This window comes from Pistacia vera, unplaced genomic scaffold, assembly GCF_008641045.1.
Source record: "Pistacia vera cultivar Batoury unplaced genomic scaffold, PisVer_v2 Contig969, whole genome shotgun sequence".
Lineage (NCBI taxonomy): Eukaryota > Viridiplantae > Streptophyta > Magnoliopsida > Sapindales > Anacardiaceae > Pistacia > Pistacia vera.
The window spans coordinates 21,847-36,890 of NW_022196855.1; the positions used below are offsets into that span (position 1 = coordinate 21,847).

Genomic DNA, 15,044 nt, shown 5'->3' on the forward strand with positions numbered 1-15,044 from the left:
CACAATTCAATCCCCTGTATCCTCAATTTTACTCCTTTACAAATGCCCTCCCCTCTGACTGTAAAACCATTTCCCACCATAACCCCAAATGATTTTCCCCTTTCCATTGCAAGACCTAATTTTCTCACCAAGTCACGCGAAATGAAATTGTGGGAAGCCCCACTGTCAACCAGCACAATCACCTCTGTACTTCCGATCACCCTTTTCAATTTTAAGGTTTTATATGTGGTTACCCCTACTATTGAGTGCATAGACAGAGCCAATGGATTACCTTCATCGTTATTTTTTGAGATAGGTTCTGGCGTGCTTACGTCGTTTTCGGTCTCTTCGTCGTCAGTTACCAGTAAGATCTAGATCGATTTGCTTCGACAGCGATGGTTTGGCTCGAATTTTTCATCACAATGGAAGCAAAGACCCTTTTCGCATTTCTGCTGCATTTCGGCGTCGGTCATTCGCCGAAAAGTGTCCCCGCGAAAGCTCGGCGTCGTCGTTTCGCCAAATCGATTTATGTCGTGAAATCGATTTGGGGAAAATGGTTGACCTAATTTTGTATTACGCGATGGGTTGGTCTAATAAGTTGTGCAACCGGGTTCTAGGCTTGGGGTGACCTGTGTATATGAATCCAGCTTATTACCTTGGGCTTTAGCGAACCTGGGCCTATTCTTTCCAAAGACCCAATTCCTTTCCTCCACACGGTGAGCTTGGTCCATCAATGTAAAGAGGGAAGTGAGCTGAGTCAGACGAATTACAGCTCTGACTTCTTCCTTCAGCCCGTTGGTAAACACCCCCATCAGTATATCTTCTCCTACCTCACGCAAGGGAGCTGCGTGAGCTTCAAAATTTTCCCTGTACTCTGTCTGCTTCAGAGCTACCAAAGCTTCATAAGCTGATCCTTTCAATGATGGTCTGAATCTCTCCACCACTGCAGTCTTAAACTCTGTCCAAAGAATTAATGGGTGCTCTGGACTCCACCCACTGATACCAGTTCAGGGGTGACCTTCCATACACACTGCGGCTACTGCCACCTTTTCTCCCTCCTCATATTGATTTACAGAAAAATATCGGTCAACTTTGAATGTCCGTCCATACGAATCTTCCCCATTGAATATGGGTAGTTCCAATTTTTTTACCTTCGAGTTCTCTACCTCCTTATTCTTATCAATTCCCCTACTGTCACTACTATTGGAAGGATCAAAGTTAGATGCCTTCGAAGGATCACAGTTAGATGTCTTCCCTTTATCGTGGTTCAGATTTGCATCCCTTTCTTCCCTCAACCTCATCCACTCACGCAGTTCTAATAAGTACTCCTTAATGCTCCCTAGCTCTTCCCTTACAGTCCCCATTTCTTTCTCTACGTTCCCCATTTCTTTTTCCAACCCTTCAACTCTTTTCTCCATCTTCGATTTAACCATTACCCGAACAAAGCTCTGATACCACTTGTTAAGACTCCTTACAATAATAACAAGCAATAGCACAAACAGTCCAAGATAACAAAAAATGTTCACTCAATCGAGTCTTAACTAGATATATTACTAGAGAATGGAAAAGAAACAACCCAAACAATTGGCAATCCCAAACAAATAGATCCCAGCAATTCGAGGAGCTGGGGACCTCCCACAATGACACTATATTGATCTCTATCCCTTCACCAAAACTGACCCTTTATTTATACTACCTTCATGACTACCTATTCTCTCTACTAACAACTTTGATTCCCCACTCACATGTGACTGTAACCAATTTCCCTAACAACCAACAGCAAGGCACCTCACACTCTTTACACTTTCTAACCCGATTGTCCCTTATGCCTTTTGTATTGATAAACATTTTTAATGGGAGGTCTATCAGCCTTCCACTCCAGAGGAATATAAAAGAGCAATGTAACCTCTATAAAACATTAAATCTGAGAAATATGATAACATTTTAAGCATTCAAGCTCTAAAGTATTATCATTAAGAGTCTGCATTCACTTAATTTATCCTCAAGGCCAAGCGGCATGACCTCATTTTGTGATGACAAAATAGTGTAAATCCAAAAGAATCCCAACAAACAAAAAAAGGTAGAAGATAATAAAAAAGACAGATTTCTGAATTAACACTACATAAGGGTTTGATTTGATGGGCAACAGTTCTTCACTACATAGGAAAAAAAAAAGAATAGAAAATAATACAGCAATCACTGAATTTTTTTTTTTTTAAGGTGATTGTTCAGAAATTAAATTGAAGAACCACAAAGAAAAGACAACAAAATGAATGAGAATGTAAGCAGCATTTTCTTTTCAAAATAGCACAGCACTTGAGTCCATTTATGCTGCTTTAATCAGAAGCATTTCCTGTGGACTATTGAAGGGCCAGACTCATCATACTCAGCCTTAGCAATCCACATCTGCACTCCAAAAAGGAAATGAAAAAAATAAAAAATCGCTCATCAGGAACTTTCAGATTAGTAACTTATATAACATCACCAATTAATATCTGTATGTTAAAAGAAAATTACCTGTTGGAAAGTGCTGAGAGATGCCAAAATAGATCCTCCAATCCAGACACTATATTTCCTCTCAGGAGGAGCCACCACTTTAATCTTCATACTGCTAGGAGCTAATGCGCTGATTTCTTTGCTCATTCTATCAGCAATACCCGGGAACATTGTGGAACCACCACTAAGTACAATGTTCCCATACAAATCCTTTCTAATATCAACATCACATTTCATTATGGAGTTGTAAGTTGTCTCATGTATACCAGCAGCTTCCATTCCGATCATGGAAGGCTGGAAAAGGACTTCTGGGCATCGGAAACGCTCAGCTCCAATTGTGATCACCTGACCGTCAGGCAATTCGTAGCTCTTCTCCACAGAAGAGCTGGTCTTAGCAGTTTCCATTTCCTGTTCATAATCAAGAGCAATGTATGCCAACTTCTCCTTCATGTCCCTCACAATTTCCCGCTCGGCTGTGGTAGTGAATGAGTAACCACGCTCAGTCAAGATTTTCATCAGGGCATCAGTGAGATCACGACCAGCAAGGTCAAGACGCAAGATGGCATGAGGAAGAGCATAACCCTCATAGATGGGGACTGTATGGCTGACACCATCTCCAGAATCAAGCACAATACCTGCAGAAAGGAGCATCATACACAGATCATCACCAGTACTGTGAAAACTACAAAGAACTATTAACAAATAAGAAATACTAACCCATGTCTACAGGCAAAACTGTTGTTATCAACCAAAAAATGACCCCATATAATTTACTAAATTTACATAATAAATTAGATGATCCAGGAGTATAAACGTAGTTTCTTTTTCTTTGGTGCACAATAATTTTAACTATTCAAAATTTCTTTTTTAAATTTCTTTAAAAAGTTACATATATTTCCCAAAAACAATTGCAAATGTACCACTTACTCACGTATTACTCAATAAAAAATACGTCAAAAAGAAATGCTAAACTTAACTAAGACCTTGGATTCATTTAAAAATACAATAAAGAAAGTAAAAAATGAAAAAGAGGAGAACCCAGTTCAAATACCCTGTTAAGCTGTCATATGAAGACTAGCACCTGAAGAAGAAAAAAAGAGCGAGAGTTTCCTAATTAAACACTATCTTCTTCAAGAACAAGACAAATACTACTTGATGTTTGATAAGGTACTTTTGCCGGTTAACCCAAATATATACCAAATCAAGCTAACTAAAACATTGGTAGAAACTAAATAAACATCTTACCTGTTGTACGACCACTGGCATAAAGTGAAAGAACAGCCTGGATAGCAACATACATAGCTGGAGCATTAAAAGTTTCAAACATGATCTGGGTCATCTTCTCACGATTGGCCTTTGGATTGAGAGGTGCTTCAGTGAGGAGAACAGGATGTTCTTCCGGAGCAACACGAAGTTCATTGTAGAAGGTGTGATGCCAAATTTTCTCCATATCATCCCAATTGCTAACAATGCCATGTTCAATTGGGTACTTCAGAGTCAAAATACCTCGCTTGGACTGAGCCTCATCCCCAACATATGCATCTTTCTGCCCCATGCCAACCATCACTCCAGTATGACGAGGGCGGCCAACAATGCTAGGGAACACAGCCCTTGGAGCATCATCTCCAGCAAACCCAGCCTAATAACAGATTTATAATTGTATTAGCTACAATTTTATAAGAATTTAGCAACAATTTTAAGGCATACTCATGAGATATGATTTATATTAGCTTAGCCAAAGATCGGTATTTTGGTAGCCTATTTCACAAAGACAAAAAAATTCACTTTGTACCTTAACCATTCCAGTTCCATTGTCGCAGACAAGAGGCTGGATATCCTCGGTCTCTGCCATCTTCTACTGCGTGCTAGAGAATTAACAGCATTACATTAGAATATTTGCTATGGGGAAACATCAAGCCTGTAAATGACTATGGGTTGACTATTATCCATGGGTTACATATAATAGATCATTCAAATCATTGCGTAATAAAAGCAGCCTTCTTGAATTAGTTTTCAAAACACTAATATGTCCCATTTTCTTTAGATTGAACAGCAATCTACTGACAACAAAAATTACACTCAAAAACAGCTAAATTTCTATGATGCACCAAAACACATGTACAATTATATAATCAAATAAAGTACTAACCAAAGTGACAGTAATAACAATCCAAATTTCGTTGGTGCAAGATCTAAGGCTTAATTTGGAAAGATACACTAACGTACAAGTTCAAATCAAGATTCTACATAAGCAATAAGTTGATTCAAACTGATTTGAATATGAAATTTGAAACCAAAATGTCATTGATCACTAAGCTAATTCAATTAAAGCTAAAACAAGATTTTAACAATGAATAAAGGAAGAAAATGAAAACTACAGCTCAAATCAAATCAAATCCAATGCAATCCTATCTCCAATTGGGCAACATTTTGAATAAGCACATAAACAAATAGCCATTGAATAATTTGAAGAAAAAACCTTCCACTTCAGTTTCACAGAAAGCTATACAAATTTCAATAAGATCAAAATGAGGTCTAAACTGCATAATGCGAGAAATTACCAGAATGAAACCCTAGATTTCGCGAGCGTTGTTAGAGGTGGTCTGAGCCAAGCTACCCGCGCAGCTCTCACAGCCTTACGTTGGTTTCAAAATGGGGCAAAAAACAGACAAAAAAGGCCAAATGAAATGCGACTTAAATGCGAAGTAAATGCGGGCTCAGTCCATTTGGTTGTGTGTCGTATAAGTAGTGAATCTACGGTGGGAGAGACGAGTCAATCTGATCTGGCGGCTCTGGTGGATCCAGCGGTCCTCTAGCTTTCCGCTTCTATTGAAGAGGTATTAGGTGACGGGTTTGTCCTCGACGTTTTATGAGAATTTACGCATGGGTCCTGTTTGCACGTTGTGGAAATTATTCGGCTTGGTGCGCCTGCACTGTTGAGCCACCAAACAGTGAGCAGTACATTTAAAAGAGGTGATTAAATAATAACTAACACTATGATTTAATGATTGATCAAGATTCTTTACAGATTCCATGTGTATTTATACGTGCCAACAAACATCAATACTTAAGATAAACTATTATTACTAGGGGTGTTCGGTTCTAGGTACCCTGTATTTTTTTAAGGAATCAAAACCGAAACCAGAACTAATGGTCCCTTAAAATTTGGAACTGGAATCGGAACCGACTCCTAGGTACCTAGAACTGAAACCTATAACAATGGTTCCGGTTCCGGTTTCGAGTACCCTGTAAAACTCATTACCCCCCAAAAATTTTTAAAATGATAAAAAAACCCTTAAAAACTTACAAATACCCCCCCGACACTTGTTAACAAAAATAAAATTACAAATTACATAACTCCATTACTTTGAAAAGGTAAATTCTCAAAAGTCAAACCAACTTACTTTAAATGTTATGAATAAAGCTGGGCAAGGATTGGTCCCAAGCAGGTCCAGACCTGGGCCCGTTTGGGACTGGTCCCAAATGGGACCAGTCACTCATAGACCTAGGATCGGTCCTAGGCCCATGAGAAACTCTAGAACTCGGACTGTTCCTTAGGTCTGGTCCATGGGCCCAGGACCGGTCCTATGGGCTTGAAAATTTTATTTTTCCCCCTTGAATTTTTTTTTATATTTTGGGAGCGAAACTAAATTTTGTAGGGGGTTTTTAGTATTTTTTAGGGGTAAAATTTATAAATTTTATAAATGTTTTAAACCTGGAAGATTTTTTCTTTAATAAATTTTGTAAAATCTCCTTTTAACCCCTATAATTTATGTTTATTTTAAAATTTATAGGGGGTTTTAGCAATTATACAAGAGACTAAAATGAAAATGTGTAAAAAAATTTGGACCCAGGCCTGGGACCTTGGAGGAGGGCCCAGTGGAGGGCTCGAGCCCTCCTCCTTAGGCCTAGTCTCGTTTTGGGACCGGTCCTAGGACCGGGTTTTGGGACTGGGCTTTTGGGTCCAGTCCCAAATGCCCACCTCTAGTTATGAAATATAAATATAAATGTATTCACATTACTTTTTTTACAAAAGTTTTTACTAACCCCTCACTCTTTAATTTTATTTTATATTAATCTCGGTTCTAGGTTTCGGAACCGGAACCAGAACTGCATAGTGATGGTTCCAAAAATTTGGAACCGAAACCTACCCATTGAAGGCCGGTTCTGGGTAGGAACCAAAACCAAACCTCGAGTATCTGCCAGTTCCAGTTCCAATCGGTTCTTTTAAACACCCCTAATTATTGCGATTAATGAATACTTTTTTTTATGGGTTATCATTAGACACATTCAGGATACTAGAAAACAATAGATTTATTAGTTTCGATAAATATTATGTGCAAAAAACAAAAACATTATTTTCAATAAGAGTCCAATTTTAATTTTTAAACCTAAAAATAATTTAGATAATTTTAAGAGGAAATATTATTATTATTATTATTATTATTATTATATATGAAATTTTTTAGGTGTAGATATCTTAAAATCAGTGTTTTAAAACCCAACCTGAGGTAAAACTTGACAAAGTGGTCGGGTCTCGGGTTGACCAATTTAACAAGTGTCCACAAGTTTAAAATCCAACAAAAATACCCTTTAAAAATTATTAGAAGTCCCTATACGTTTGAAATCTTGCAAAAACACTACAATACCGTCGACGTCGACAAATAAGGCATATTTATGGCGACAACAACACTCCCCATCAACACAAAAACACTCCTCTCAACCTCCTGACCAAAACCCATCTCACAACCTCCCTCATTCGTCTCCCCAATCGGAGCTTTTTTCGGGTCCTTAGTTTTGCAATTTTCGATCGATTCACTTACTGGAAATCATCTTCGTCGTCGCCATTCCACTCACTGACCCTTCCTCTTCAAAACCCCCAACAACCCAGCCTTCAATTGTTCATGGATCGATGTCCTAATTTCTAGGGTTTTCAATTAATAAAAAAAATTGTAACCTGACCTAGTAAAGGCTCTAGGTCCCGGTTCAACCGGCCGGGCAGGGCCAGGTTTTAAAACACTGCTTAAAATACGAATAAAATGTAAGCTCCTAATAATTGACTTTTGATTGAGTGTTTATAAAGTTAGCAATTGAATGCTCTCATTTCATTCACACCTTAAAATATTAAGTAACCAGCTTGGGATGGCAAATTAATCAACAAGAGCAAGGAGGTATCATCATATGAAGTGGTTAGTGGCAGAAGCAAAAGCACAGACAACTACTTTTGTAGCTGAAGTTGACCCAGGGATGAAATAATTGAGAGTTTGAACATGATGTTTTCTAGACTTGCAGACGAGGATAATGGACCAGATATTTAACGCAGCAACGATGTCGATGATAAAGATGACCTAACAGTAACCACTGGTGTTTTGCGAGAGGTAGGGTTCCTGTTTCTATTCCCGTTTGAATTCCTGACATCCCCAATAGACAAAACATAGTGGACAGTATGACCCTTGTCCTATTTAAGAAACTTTTTCTCATTTCTGTAACTGATGCTTAAGGCATCTTCCTAAAGTAGACGAAAGATCAATTCATGCAAACATTGACACTCTCTGGACCCAGATCCCCATTTCTCACTTACAACACGTTCTTCACATATACACTCCACGCTTCTTTATCTCATCAATTTTCTCGACCAATCTAATGACTCTTTACATTATCTTAATTACTTTGCTTGGTGGATACGATACGATTCATGAAACTGATACGTATATAAGTCAAAACTCAAAACTATACTTGATTTGCTGGTACTCTATGAAGACAGACTAATCCATGAGTTCTACGACTACGTTGTCTCCTGTAGAATGTATTTGCCGAGTCCACTTGAAGGTTTTGTCAACTTTTGAAGTCTTGCATTTTGAAATATTGGGATTTACTCTAGTTGAATTTAAAAACACTTTATGTAATCTTTAAATTAGGAAGATTTTTATTGTTTTCGTACCAAAATACCTCTCATTTTGATATTGTTTCAGTTTAAAAAACCTAGGGTCCGTTTGGCACACTTTTACTATCCTATCCTAAAAACTAAAAAATGTATTTGTTTTAATATTCTCAAAATTCAATCTTATTCTATTCAACTTAAAATATTTAGATTACTTTTAAACCCTTAAGTTTGTTAATTTAACTAACATCTCTAACAATAAAAGTTTATAAATTAATAAAAACACCCCTACCCACCCACGTATTGCCAACAGCTGGCCACCATCGTCAGAAGGTGGCTGGAATCTACCGAAATGGCACACGTTCAGCTGGATTTGGTCATCTGTATGTCGATCTGACTTTTTCTAGTCAGATCAAAACGGCTAGATCTGGCCACATCTAGTCATTGACGATGGTCATATCTTGGTCGTTGATGACGGGGAGTCAACAATGGCCAAGATATGGCCGTCGTCAACAACCAGATCTTTGGTCGTAAATCTGATTTTTTTTTTTTTTTTGGCCAGATTAGCCATTTTGGCAGATTCCAGCCACCTTCCAGTGGTGGTGGCCGGATGCCGGTAATACGTGGGTGGGTGGGGTGTTTTTATTAATTTATAAACTTTAATTATTGCGCGTTTAATTAAAATAACAAACTTAGGGGGTTAAAAATAATTTAAATATTTTCAAAAAATGCTATTCAGAAATGTACAAAATGATTCTCAAAATCCTATCCTATTTTCTAAAAATGCTAAATAGCATAGAATGTTGTCCTAAATAACTAAACAGAGCCCTAAATTTTATTCTCTATCATCTATTTTTACTTGACGTTTGTATGAATCACTGGTATATCACGATAATTAAAAATGAATGACTTGGTGATAAATTTAAATTTTAGCGGGATAAATGCAATTAACTTAACCCCAAGGGGTTATCCATTTTTTTTTTGGTAACAATGTGTTCGGGCCAGCTTATACGCATCTCAACTAATCTATGGGGTCCATTAAATGTCTTACCCCAAGGTTTGAACCTAAAAACTCAAGAAAGGGAACAAACCTCCTTGACTGCTAGATCAACCTCTTGGGGTGCTATAACGGTCAGGGAGATTTGCTCTCTTTATTGACTTCTTAGGTTTGAACCTTGGGTCTATCTATCATATTTGTGGCTTATTTTGGAACATTAAACTTGTAGAGTGTTTAATAAACTTATAAAACTAGTCAAGGTATGTGCAAATTAGCTTAAACACTTTGGTCATTAAATATTTGTGACTTATCTTACTATATTGACGTTATAAAATATTCAATGGACACTAAAGACTAATTGAGTTACGTGTAAAAAGTTAGCCTGCGTCATTAAAAAAAAAAAAATGCAATTAACTTGTATTTGCCAAAGCCTTGGACATTCATGCACTGCCACTGCTGTTAGTTGTGCGCACGTATTTGTACAAATTAATTTAAAAAAAAATGCAAGATGGAATGAACTGCATCTTAATAACCTGAAAATTTGCAATAAATAACAGGATGGCAAAACGGCAGCATTAATGAATTAAAAAAAAAAAACAGTGCTTAATCGAGTAAAGCCAAACTCCTAAGTAGATATTTGTTAGGTCGAAACTGAAAAGAGAGGAGAGTTGAAACTAAAATTAATTAAAATTAATTAATTATAAAGGGAGAGAGAGATGAATATTGATGATTGTGATACGTGGAATTTGATATGATGGTTAGCATTTGAGCCACAAAGCCCATGTGGATACGGCTTTTCTTTTGCCCGCATGAGATTAAGTTTTCGTTACGCTCTTTTTTAATTTTAATTAAATTAATTACTTTTTTAAGTACTTAATCCTAACAAAATCCTCCTTCACATGTCTACATTCTGTTACGGAAACAATATCCTCAACGCACTGCTGCCAACAAATGATTAGATCGCTTTCTTCACGCTCGTAGAATGCGCGTGAGATGGCTTTCCAAACTTGGCATACTATTTGATGATGAAAACCATGCACCCTCCTCAAGTTCGGTTCCCGGCTTTGTACTCAAAGTAAAGGATAAGATAATAATTCCAAGTCCGATTATTGTCTCGTCAATATGTCGTCTCACGATAAAATGAATAATTTTAAATTAATTAATATTAATTAATTAACAGGTTTAAGGTCTAAGGAAGGGTGAGTGATACTAGGAGTAGTTAAATCTGGAAGCTTACCAAATCTCAACAGCTTCCATTTTCAGTGGTGGAATCCCAAGTTTAGTTTACCTGCACGAAACGCTGCGTATCACTGACTCCACCGCAAATAAAAACGCGCGAAACCGCCATTTCATTTCATGTGACGAATATATAGTTAAAGCAACAAAATAAATTTCCACTAGTATTGCAGAGCGGTGGGAGAAATTAAGATGAAATTTATGTGAGTTAAGAATAGCACAATAATACACCTCCAGAATTTTAATGGAGGTTTGACTGTGTGGAATCACGGATGCCAGATGAATATGAATGGACTTGATCGATTCATTGAATTTGGTTTGAAAGGTCAAACTTAGATCATACTTTGTAAATGTGAAGTTGAAGTTAACGTAAAGTTTAAAAGATTTTGTAGATTAGGTTGATGGATGTTAAATGGGAGTAGATACATTGATGATCAAGTCTGTCGTGAAACTGAAATTTGGATCTTTCATTGGTGGTACCAAGTAAAGTGAATTTTAAAGTTACAAGTAAAAAGCTTTAATGAGCTTGGGTAATAGGATAGTGAATGAAAGAAAATACATTCATTTATGTCGTCGAAAAGTTAGATTTAGATCTATCATTTCTTATGTTTTTTTAATCTATGAATTTATGTTGGATTTTTACATGTATTTATAGTTAAATATCATATTTAATGATCAAATTCTCAAACGCAAACATCCGAAATTTTTAATGTGTAAATTAAAATTTAACATTTGGTCATTGGATTTCGATTTTAAGGTTTATAAAGTTAATGATCGGATGCTTATATTTGGTTTGAATGTTAAAAAATTCAAGATGTCTAATATGAAGATTGATTATATATACATATATGAACATCTATGATGAACTACTATTAGGTAACTGAGTGGACTCTTGGGTATATTATTTAAGATGTTTTGAGTTCGATTCATTTCTGCTCCTGATAGGGATAACTATTAAACTCTTACTTGATTAGTAGTTTTAAGTTCTTAGAGATTTAGTTGAGAGACGTCCAAACTGACATGGACACCTCTGATTATATATATATATATATATATGATGCCACACATCCATTTCATCACTTTGACGGATAAAATTAATGATTAATAATGCTTAGTATTTAAGGTGGATTTTGTGGTTGGTCATATTAATCTCCAAATTGTATTCAGAGTATTATCATTCATTAACCAATCACCACTACCAGTGGACAGTCATGCCTTTTGGACTAAAAGTCGCTCCTTCCCTGTTCCAGAAAGCCATGACGAAGATTTTTGTTCCCCTTCTGCATACATGTCTCATTTATATCGATGATATCCTTCTCTTTTCAAAAGACGAAGAATCTCATATACGTCTTCTTCGTGACTTTGCTGATATCATCCACACCTATGGTATCATGCTATCTGAGAAGAAAATGCAATTGGGGCAAACAAAGATTGATTTTCTCGGTATGGTGATTGCTGACGGCAAGTATGATCTTCAGCCTCATATTGCTAATGAATTGCAAAAATTCCCAGATGTTCTCACAACCAAGAAAGAAATACAACAATTCTTGGGAATTGCCAATTACATGCGCTGTTTCATCCCCAACATTTCTCGTTTCACTACTCCACTTTCCCAGATGCTTAAGAAGAATCCTCCAGAATGGTCTGAAAAGCAGACAAATGCAGTCAAGAGTCTCAGCGCAAATCATCCTTCCATACACAGCCTTGAAGATTCTGTCAGTAGCTCTCATGGCTTCAGCTCAGTTTCTTCAGAAGGAAGCAAATGAAGTCATTAAAAACCCAAATGGCATCGCTTCAGCAGGAATATCTTAAGCAAAAACTCAGACAACCACAGACTTTCCCTGAAATGTCATTGGTACCAAACCCTTTTGATTCCACAACAGCATGGCCACAACCTCTTTTTCCCCTTTCCCAAAAATTAGCCAACCGTTAGTCTCACCTCATATCCCTTCTGGTGCTGTTCAGCTTTTGGCAACACCAAAAGCCATCTTGAGATCAAATTTTGAAAACATCTTTGCATTATGAGATTTGCAAAAAAACTTGTCTGGAAGGCAGAGAATTTATCATCACGAAGGAAGAAATTCAGGGCTATAATTGATGACCAGTCTGAGTTTTCCTCTGCCTGTTCTGCCCGTTTAGTACATAAAGCTTCACATGCCCATTGAGAGTCTGTGGGTTCAAGCAATCCTTGAGATAAAAGCTGAGTACATTCTTGTTGGGCGAGACTGAGATGTTCTGGTGACATGCCGGAATGACTAGCTTTAGTGGGATTGATATCTTCGCTCTTGATAAATGGAAGACGGATAAAGAAATGCACCACTACATCTGCAGCGCCAACATCTCAGATTCCAGACATTTCTTCGGATACTCATCCAGATACTTCCCCCACAAATCCCTGCTGACTGGATTCAATCAATGGGTTGTCGACTTCCAGGATGAAGAATCGTGGCACGTTACTAATTTGCAACGACTAAAGATCTGCGCGCCTTTAATTAAATTAATGCTGGTGTCCTTTATGTAAAATATGGTGGACTAAATGGCAATTTGCCTTTTCATTGTAATTTCTCCCGTAGCCTTTGTAAAAAAGTCAAGGTTTGTAACTTTAGCTTTGTCAACAATTGTAGATAATGTAAAAAAAAAAAAAAAAAAAAAAGAAAACCAAAGTCAAAAAGGTTTGTCTTGTACTTAAGCCTCATTTATGAGACTTGTCTCATTTGTATCTATAAATAAAGGCTTTCCCCTTCCCGGGAGGAGGGGAACTTTGTTGTAAAACTTTGCAAACACCTTTATTTCTCTCACTCTTCTTTTCCATACATTTCCATACTTTCTCTACACATTTCCCTTACATTCTTCCATGTTTCTTTCATATTTCTAAGTTTCCCTCAACCTCAAGGGTGTTGTAATACTCTGAAAATGTTATAGATAGCAAAAGATCCGATATATTTGTTTAATTTATGTGTTAATTTATGTTCTTTAACATGTTTAATATTTATTTTTTTCATTTATGTTCTTGTTCTTCATTTATGTACATGTTCTTCTATATTATGTTTCTCTATTTATGTGGTTGTTTAATTTCACTAGCCCTTTTAGATGGTGTTAGAATCTGTGTGGTGTACGTGTGTGTGGGATAAAAGGAGGGCCTTGACCATTTTTAGACCGATCGTTGTGTTATGGTTCCGCTTAGTCGGCTATCATGTTTCCCACATGCATAAACTCCATAATTTTCTGACAACATCTCTAAGGTCTAGTAACCCTTGTGAACAATTATAGCCAAGCTCCGTAAAGAACGTGATGAAAAGATCAAGCTGGAACGAGAACAAAAGAGAGAGAAAAGTATTTGCTAAACCGCGGATCCCATCCGCTGATATTCCTACTCTTTCTCTTCCAGTCACTCAGATCCTCCATCTCATTGAAGATCCTTCTTCGGGGAAACGCATTCTTCAGACGGATGCTAGTGACACCATTGGGGTGCAGTACTTTTGGAACAAGATGACGACAAGGTACGACATCTGTGCGGATACCAGAGGGGACAATTCAACCACCACCACCGCATTATCATTCTACTTCAAGGAAGTATTAGCAGTCAAAAATGCCATTGAAAGGTTTGAATTCCACCTTGTTGGACTCATTTCTTCGTTGAAACGGATATGAAGTCTTTTGATCAAGCTTCGTTTCCACAAGAAAAGTTCCACATCAACAGTTACTTCGCGAGCAATGGTTCAGTAAATATTCCTTCACCGTCCAGCATATCAAAGGTCACACCAACACCATGCAGATTATTTATCCAGACCTAAAACTAAACAGTTGGTTTCCTAACCCTAGATCCAAACCTCTTCCATGTTTATGTTCCAACCTTAACCCAGTCCAGTTCCTTGTTCATCACCTCTTCCCAAACCGTCCTCCTGATGTACCTCCTGAATTTGATGACCTTGTTCGAACTCGTACCATTGATGAAAAGCTCACCACCCTCATGTTTTCTTACCAACTTCAATGCATTGAAAATGTGGTCAATCCATGTATGATATGTTAGGGGTCCATCCAATTACCCTTTTTCAAAAATCTTTTGTTTACCTCCAGGTCTTGATATCATATTTCCAGAAGAATTATTATGGTTCTTTGGTATATATTACATCAATACCACATTGCTATTCAATTCCCGATCCACCATATGTTGAAAATAATTTCCCATACCAGTCAACCTCAACCCCTGACTTGCATTCTATGATGACTTTTCTCCGATGGTTCAAAACCCTCGACAAATGGAAATCTGTGTTTGCTCACCAACTTGCCGTACAAAGGTCCTATGTCTTCCAAAATGGCATGGTCTATAATGTTTTTCACAGACATCACTTTATCCGATCTGATAGCATATATTTTTCTCACCATCAAGCCACTTTTCATCGGTCTTATCCATACGATCTTGTCCATAATATGTTGATCATCCTATTGAGACTA

At 37.2% G+C, this 15,044-nt stretch overlaps 1 protein-coding gene across 1 annotated transcript; it reads right to left on the reverse strand.

The window, feature by feature from the left end:
- Positions 1-2,183: 2,183 nt before the first annotated feature.
- On the reverse strand, positions 2,184-5,182 carry LOC116121160 (actin-like). Its single transcript, XM_031407107.1, has 5 exons — positions 5,037-5,182; positions 4,268-4,340; positions 3,721-4,114; positions 2,497-3,110; positions 2,184-2,385 (listed from the first exon to the last, which is right to left on the reverse strand). The coding sequence occupies exons 2-5, from the start codon at positions 4,325-4,327 to the stop codon at positions 2,320-2,322; spliced, it is 1,134 nt and encodes a 377-aa protein (XP_031262967.1). The 5' UTR covers positions 4,328-4,340; positions 5,037-5,182; the 3' UTR covers positions 2,184-2,319.
- Between the last annotated feature and the right edge of the window lie 9,862 nt (positions 5,183-15,044).